An 8,691-nucleotide genomic window follows, 5' to 3' on the forward strand; every position below is an offset into this window, starting at 1 on the left:
TATTATAAATATTAAATGAAGTATATATATATATATATATATATATATATATATATATATATATATATATATATATATATATATATATATATATATATATATATATATTATATTATATATAATTTATTTAATATTTATAATATTATTCATACTGAAAATAATAAAAATACATGTATATAACGCATAACAATTTAGTCAAATTATAATTTAAATTAAAAATTAAATATATCTATTTATTTTGCTGTATTTACAGAAATCCTTTATTGACTAAAAACATGCTTTTTTAAGTAATATTTTTAAAATCCCAACACCATAAAAACCATTAAAAACATACGTATAATAAAAATACAGCAATTATGTGTAAAGCATAAAAAATTATTTAATGAGTCATTAATTCATTTCCCCGGTTTATTTAGCTATATTTGATTAAATAATAATCTAGCCTATTAATTCGTTGTTCTCGAATGTCACTCAACTCAAAGTAGGCGGTGCTTTTCGTTGATTGGCTAATCCCAAAACAAATCGTATCATGCAAATATGTATTTATTTATGTATTTTTTAAAAGTGAATCATTTCATTTTTGAGAGTTTGGTCCTTTATAGTACCAAACTGAAGACCTATTTCACAATGTAAACCCCTCCCACTGATCCTCGATGGAGACGCACAGCTTTATCATTGGCTCACAGTCCGTCAGAGCCGCGCGCTCAGAGAGTCTCAGAGAGCCAAGGCAGCACTGCAACAATCATGACTGTCTTCTAGACTTCTGCATACAGATATGTATCATTTCAAATTAATTTTGAAGAATCTGTCGCTGTTGTTCATTTTTGTGGAACACGTTAAACCTGGTAAGTGCACAGTTCTTTTCAATTAGTTAAACTACATTTTATGGAATTGTGGAAATCGAATTATTCAGTTCAAATCAGCTGTATTTGTGTATGAAACACTTGTAGTGTAATGCAAAGTATAATCAAAAAGTTTAGAGTTTTTATCTTAATATATCAGTGGATCAGATACTTGAGATGCATATTAATAACATGCAATCATGCTTTTTGCACTAAAGTCTATTACATGTCATATTCTGATGTTAAATTAAGTCCATATACAGTACATTATAGTGGTATCTAAAAGTCTCGGAGAGCATTGCATTAAAGCTCTTTGAAATATTCTTAAATAAAATCGACATTCTGACATTAATATAAATTTATGTATTCAACTGAAAAAGAATGCACAATAGAAGCGTTCTCTTATTTATTCATTTATTTATTTATTTATTTACCTCACTTCATAACACTTGTGTTTTTGCTTTTTATTGGCTGCTGTTCCAGTGTGACTCCACTCATCCTTCTAATCTGAAGTTTCCACCCTCTAAGAAAATACATCAAAAATCACTGGACGGCTGCATTAATTAGAGCTGACATAAGTGATTAAGGAACAAATAGTAATTACAGTGAGGAGGTGGCTCTTATTTTACCCAGCTATAACTCAGTTAGTGTCAGTGACCTCACCTGTGACCTATTCAGTGCTGTACATCTTCCATTTCCAAAACATTTATCAGACACTTTGTAATCAGTTACAGTGCTGAATTAATCAGACGACAACTTTTTCCCATGGTGCAAACAAACTTTAATTTCAGTTCTGAGAAAAAAGGCAGAATTACATGATATAAACACTACATATACTATGAAATAAAATAAAAGGTAATTCTTTCACAATTCAGACTTTTTTCTAGCAATTGTAAGTTTAGTCTATATATCTCAGTTGCCAGGAAAATATTATTACTATTATTATTATTTCCTATAGGGACTTTGCATATAAAGTCATATCATGAAAATCTTCCATAACCTCAAATAGCAGAGAATGTGGAAGTTGAAAGAAAATACTCAGAGGTTGAAAACAGCTAAAACAGCTTTTACTACAGTATGCCTGGTATAAATACAAATCTGAACAAATTATAAAGAATACATTAATTGCAGACCAACTCCGGGACTCTAAGACTGAGAAGCATATTATGTATCATATTGCACAAGGTTTTACATTTATATAGACATGTCAAACTGTAGAAAAATGTGTATGGATTTGTCTCTGAAAGTTGCAATGGCACAGAGTAGATTAAAGCTGCATGATCAAGACCTGTCAGAAACTCTCTATTTGTTTTTAAATATCTCTAGCAGTATTCTCAGACGGCTGGAAGCATGCATATGCAGAAGACAAACTCTTTAAAAAACTCTTCATCGGATATAATAAGTGGTCCAGACCGGTGCGGAACATCAGTGATGTTGTTATCGTCAAATTTGGCCTGTCGATTGCCCAGCTTATTGATGTGGTAAGTTGATATTTTGCATGTTTTTGAAGCTGTCCTGGTATAATAGAGTGGAAAACAAATTTAAATTGAAAGCATCAGTGCAATAAATCATCTTGAATGCATTCATTTTTGCTTGAATCCCTCCTTTAGTGTAAATCTGTGGGATTTATTTATTTACCAGACCAAATTTATATATTTTTAATACTTGCTTCCTCCTCTGATATACTACAGGATGAGAAAAATCAAATGATGACAACAAACGTTTGGCTGAAACAGGTACCAGTCTCTATATTTAATTGTATTGATCTATTGACAAGTCAAAGCTCAACTTATATAATTCACGAACCATTCAGATAACCATATGGTGAATTTTTTTTCAATGATTGTACCATATACATTATAAAATGATGATTAAACCTCAAGGGTAACATCAGTAGCGCTTACATACAGTACACCAACAGTTTTTTTACAGAGGGTTTTGTTCATATATCCTTTACCAGATTGTATACATGTAATATATATTTTTAATTTTCCATATATAATTACTATATATGACCAAATGTGACTTTTTGACATCTGATCCCTGCAGGAATGGAATGATTATAAACTGCGCTGGAATCCATCTGAATTTGATAATGTGACGTCTATTAGAGTCCCGTCAGAGATGATTTGGGTGCCTGATATTGTCTTATACAATAAGTGAGTATTGATGTATATTTCTAAAAAGGTTGTGTCACACATGACATTTGCAGTAATATTTGGTCAAGGTGGTCCTGTCTATTTGGACATTAAAGGCTATGATTAAACTAACACAGTGTCCTGTTTAGATTATGGAAGAAAGAGGGCAATCCAAGTCTTAATGGCTCTATTAATATCTGAAGGCCATAGATCCAGTGCTCTGGGGTTTCTGTAACATTAATATGTGAAATCAAGCAGACGTGGTGTGAAATAAGATGTTAAGCGCTGCTGTAGCTGATTAAAAAAAAGGTGCATGTTTTAATCTCTTAATAAAATGTCAAATGACTCGTCTATTTTCAGAAACACACGGTCTGTCTTTATCTAGGAGGCATATTTGATCTCCACAAATGAGAAATTGAGGTCCTCTTGCATCATCAGATACCTGGAGCACAAAACGGAAAGTGCTGTAGATATTTGAAGTAATTAATGCAATTGTCATGGAACATCTTCCTAGAGGCATGAATAAAGTTTGTAGCCCAGAAACATCAAAGACACTTCCTATAATTCATCCATATTTTTTACAGAAAGCACTTTTTTAAAGGTTCATACTTTCTGAGATCCATTTATAAAGTCAGTTAATTTGTGTGTGTGTGTGTGTGTGTGTGTGCGTGCGTGCGTGCATGCATGCGTGCGTGTGTATGAAAGAGAAAATATATATATATATAATTTTTTCTTAAGAATGGAGTAATGGCTGTTAAAAATCCAGCTGTGCCTAAATATTTTTAGGGATTTTTTAAATATATAATATTCTACAATATTATAAAATAAATGTCAATTTTCACCACATATGAAAAAAAAATTACTAATTACTAATTTTGATGTTGCATTCGTGATATTAACATGTTAAAATTACAACACACTAAGTCATAACTATGTGATAAAAAAACTATAATTATGAAACAAAAGGTGGAAATTATGACATGCTAGGTCATACGTGATTAAAAAATAAGAATTATGCCATACAAAGTAATAATTATGAGACACTAAATCATAACTATAAGAAAAAAGTTCAAAATTATGAGACTAAATCATAATTGAGATGAAGTCATAATAATGAGATAAAACAATCACAATTATGACATAGTAAGTCATAACTATGACATACAAAGTCAAAATGATGATACAAAATGTTGAAATAATGTCATAATTGAGATTCAAAGTCAAAATTATGACATACGTTATAATTATGAGATAAAGTCATAATTATGACAAATTATGAAAAATGCATCCTTGCATCCTTGCAAATCCACCCTTAAAGCTATGCATACAATGTGTGATTTCTGATTAAGACAAAATTTCAGTTTTGATGTACATCTTTTTGACGTGCAGTGTACGAGGGGAAACAAGAGATGATGAGCCTCTCCCGATGGTCAGATTAATTTCTGACTTGTCTGAATTTTGGTCACCCCTCATGAAGGTATCAAACAGTTCAAACGAAGCAACAAACCAACCGTCCTAAACTCAAGTGTTTTCACGCTCGCTGCACCTGTGTGAAAACAGAAACAAAACCGTGGTGACATAGTTCTGCACTCAGGAGGTCACATGTTTTTATTTCTCTCGCATAGTGTGAGTGGTGAAGTTGCAGCTCAACGATCAGACCATATAGTGTGAAAACATAAATCCTGACCTTTGGCTTTACATCACATGCAATATACTCAGAGTGAGAGTTGGTATTTAACAAAAACATTGCTGAAATCACACAGTGTATGCTTAGCTTAAGTTACTTCAACAAAACCATTAAAAAATCTTGCCGAACCTTAATTATTTAATGGTTCTGTAACCTCATGTGGTTTTGTCTGCAGTGCAGATGGTGAGTTTGCGGTGACCCACATGACCAAAGCCCACCTGTTCCACACAGGAAAAGTGAGTTGGGTTCCTCCAGCCATCTACAAGAGCTCCTGCAGCATTGACGTCACCTTCTTCCCATTCGACCAACAAAACTGCAAGATGAAGTTCGGCTCCTGGACCTACGACAAGGCCAAGATTGACCTGGAGCCGATCGAGAGCACCGTGGACCTGAAGGACTACTGGGAGAGCGGCGAGTGGGCCATCGTCAATGCCGTGGGAACCTACAACACAAAGAAATACGACTGCTGTCATGAGATCTACCCGGACATCACCTACTTCTTCATCATCCGCCGTCTGCCTCTGTTCTACACCATCAACCTCATCATTCCCTGCTTGCTCATTTCGTGTTTGACCGTGTTGGTGTTCTACCTGCCGTCAGACTGTGGAGAGAAGATCACCTTGTGCATTTCCGTCCTCCTTTCCCTCACAGTTTTCCTGTTGCTCATCACCGAAATCATTCCCTCGACGTCTCTAGTCATTCCACTGATTGGAGAGTACCTGCTCTTCACTATGATCTTCGTCACCCTCTCTATAGTCATTACTGTTTTTGTGCTTAACGTGCACCATCGTTCACCAAGCACACATAAAATGCCCCGCTGGGTCCGTTCGGTGTTCCTGGACCTCATTCCCCGCTGGCTCTTCATGAGACGCCCGGAACCTGATCTGAAACGCCGCAATACGGCCAACCCCAGCACGTCCAAAAGCTGGCTTCAGCAGGAGACGGATGTGGACGGGCTGAACTCTCAGGACATGGAGTTCGTGTTAGGGATGGGAATATCATCGTCCATCTCGCCCCCATCTGCCAGGCCTCTGCATCTGTCCGACTCGCAGCCTTTACTCCAGCAGTTGGGACATGTGATGAACCAGCATCCAGCAAAGCTTACATATCTCGTGTCAGACCCCAGTCTGACCTTCTCACCGTGTGTCCTACGAGCTCTGGACGGGGTTCGGTACATCGCTGATCACCTGCGTGCTGAGGATGAAGACTTCTCAGTGAGTGACGCAAACATTCACCCCATTGTTCAGGGATTATATCAACTCAATTCCAAAACAGGAAGAAAGAAAATCGGTAAACCATTAATGATGACATTCAATTTGTAAATATGACATAAAAAGTCAAAAAAATGACACAGAAGTCATAATCATTAGATAAGTGGAAATATTACATAAATTATAAAAATCTAAATTATGAGATAAAACAAATGTATAACATTTAACCGAGTCATAATTATGAGATAAAAAGTAGAAATGTAATAAAAAAAAGTTCAGATACTAGTCAAAATTATGACATTTTAAGTAATAATTATGACATAAAAAAGATAATTATGAGACAAAAGATTGAAATTCTGAAGTTATATTTGAGATTAAAGTCAAATTTTACATTAAAGTCAATTTATTTATGAGATAAATTGAAATTGTTACATAAATCAAATTATGATGTCAAAATTGAGATAAAACTATTTGTGATATACTAAGTCACAATTATGAGATAAAGTAGATATGCAATAAAAAATTATTAGAAAAGTTAAAATCATGTCATACTAAGTACAATTTATTACATAATTCAAATTATGAGAAAATAAAAGTTTAAAATTGAGATGAGAAAAATAAACTGATATTCAAACTCAAAATTATGAGATTAAAAAACAACATTATGACAATGCAGGTTGCATTTATTTTCACATTTATTACTTGCATCATAGTTACACCTATTTATATCACAATTTTCACATTTATGTCATAATTATGAATTTTAGAATTATGACTTTATCTTCATAAAGTTACAGTGTGAATTATCAAGTTGTAGTTGTGAAAAATACAATTACAGTGAAAAGGACACATAACAAAATCAGTAAAAATAAAAAGATTAAATAAGATGTGAATATAAAACTAAAATAACCTGCCACACAATGCAATTGTAAGGTATCAAGTCACATGTATGAAAAATAAAGTAATAAATACATAAACCAATAAAAACAAGTAATTGTGAGATACAAAAATAAAACATAATTTATAGAAAACAAGTTGCGAAAGTTGAAATTATGACAAAAGGTAGATCCACACTGTGTGTTTGCTTTTGGACAGGTCAAGGAGGACTGGAAATACGTGGCAATGGTGTTTGACCGGATCTTTCTGTGGATGTTCATCATCGTGTGCTTGCTGGGGACGGTCGGCCTCTTCTTACCTCCCTGGATATCAGGAATGATCTAAACTCTCACTTTAAGAGCTGAGATACTGTACAGACCGACATCTATCGCTCCTATAAAGACTTCCCTGATGGAAGCCAGGGCTTCTTTTCCAGCGACCATTACAAACATTTGTTATATGAAAAAGGTTTTTTATTTCTTCCAGGGATTATTTGAGGATGCGATTCATTGTTACAACTCCCTGAATGCCTGACATTTACCACTATCAAACTGCGCCCGAGTCATATCGTTTCCATGCATAAAGAGCAGGACCGTCAGCACCGCAATATGCAAAATTAACCTTTGGGAAAGAGGCAAAGCTTATGTGACCCTGACGGGTGGCAGTTCAAATCAGTTCACTCTTTACCCTTTATCCAACCGTTCAATGAATCGTAGATTGCATTCCGCGTCGCTTTCAACAGCAATTATCTACAAGGTCACAAGGCAGTTCCTATTTATTTATAACTTTCTCAAGTCATTGAAAAAGCAATGCTTTTGATTTTGCGGAGGTCGTGCAATTATGAAAGACGGGTCAGTGAACCACGTGGGTCAGTGACTTTTTAATGCAACATTTACTACTAGAAATTCTGCTCACCCAGTGAACTAAAACACTGTTTTGCAAAAACACGAAAAGCAATTAAAGAAAAAATGTTAGGGAACAATTAGGATAGAACTTTATCTGATGAAATCAAGAATGGATCAGGACATAACAATGTCTCAGTCGGTTGACTTCTTAATTAAATATAACTGAATCTATCTGCCAGTCTATTGCTTAATAGCTCAATTTCACAGTTGTGTAAAAAAGTCCTTAACGGACTAATGATAAATGAAGCCGATGTAAGCCATGTCTCCCTCTGCTGATGGTTGTGTAAAACAACGGATTTAAATTTCAGGATTCAAATGTGCAATTAAATTAAAATAACAATTTACTGATTAAATAGGCAATTAAAATCTTAATAAAAATAATAGCAAAATATTTAATTTGCTAGCAATTGAACATATTTCATCAAGTAATTCAAATTGATCGGAAAAGGAATTTCATTGGTCAAAAGGTCAAAAAGATTATATTCAAAATAAATTGAATTTCCAATATATATATATTTTTTTTAAATATATATTTAATTCCTAATTTATAGAGATGCTAAAAAGAATTTACAATTCACAAAATCACAATCAGAATTGCAAGATTTCTACTCATTGATTGTGATACAGAAATAAGTTATATAAAAAAAGAAAGTTTATAAATTTAAAAATTAAATAGTAATAATAATAATAAGGTAATGGCAGCTTTTTGTCTGACGAGTTTTTGTTGACATGTTTATATCTTGCAATTTTTTATTTTTCTTTCCTCTGAATTGTGAGTTCATTTAATAAATTATATTGCTAATTTTATTTAGTAATCCAAATTAATTAGACATGGTTTTTCAGTGCTCAAATGGTGAACTCGATACATTTTAATGTTCAAGACTGATAATTTACTGAAAACACAAAGTGATTCAAAGTATTTTTCTGATTCTAAACCAGTATCATACAGTAATCATACTGCATAGAAATACAAATTATATTGACGTCGCATTTATTTTCTATACAACATTCTTGTAACGTTTAAAGAATTAA

The 8,691-nt window shown here is 33.4% G+C and overlaps 1 protein-coding gene across 2 annotated transcripts; it reads left to right on the forward strand.

Moving 5' to 3' along the window:
• The first annotated feature begins 706 nt into the window (after nt 1-706).
• On the forward strand, nt 707-8,576 carry LOC113060838 (neuronal acetylcholine receptor subunit alpha-2). 2 transcript variants are annotated; one of them, XM_026230054.1, is made up of 6 exons: nt 707-845; nt 2,169-2,323; nt 2,534-2,578; nt 2,892-3,001; nt 4,843-5,881; nt 6,974-8,576. In XM_026230054.1, the coding sequence occupies exons 1-6, from the start codon at nt 776-778 to the stop codon at nt 7,097-7,099; spliced, it is 1,545 nt and encodes a 514-aa protein (XP_026085839.1). In that variant the 5' UTR covers nt 707-775; the 3' UTR covers nt 7,100-8,576. The 2 variants fall into 2 exon arrangements, with proteins under 2 accessions (XP_026085839.1, XP_026085840.1); XM_026230055.1 differs by lacking the exons at nt 707-845; nt 2,169-2,323; nt 2,534-2,578 and having other exon boundaries at nt 2,907-3,001; nt 4,848-5,881.
• Nucleotides 8,577-8,691: the final 115 nt, after the last annotated feature.

This window comes from Carassius auratus, chromosome 42 (genome assembly GCF_003368295.1).
Source record: "Carassius auratus strain Wakin chromosome 42, ASM336829v1, whole genome shotgun sequence".
Taxonomy (NCBI): Eukaryota; Metazoa; Chordata; class Actinopteri; order Cypriniformes; family Cyprinidae; genus Carassius; species Carassius auratus.

Coding starts and splice junctions, on each gene's coding strand:
- LOC113060838 (XM_026230054.1), top strand. CDS start 776: ATGTATCATTTCAAATTAATTTTGAAGAATCTGTCGCTGTTGTTCATT. Junction 2,324..2,533: donor TTGCCCAGCTTATTGATGTG/GTAAGTTGATAT, acceptor GATATACTACAG/GATGAGAAAAATCAAATGAT. Junction 5,882..6,973: donor CTGAGGATGAAGACTTCTCA/GTGAGTGACGCA, acceptor GCTTTTGGACAG/GTCAAGGAGGACTGGAAATA.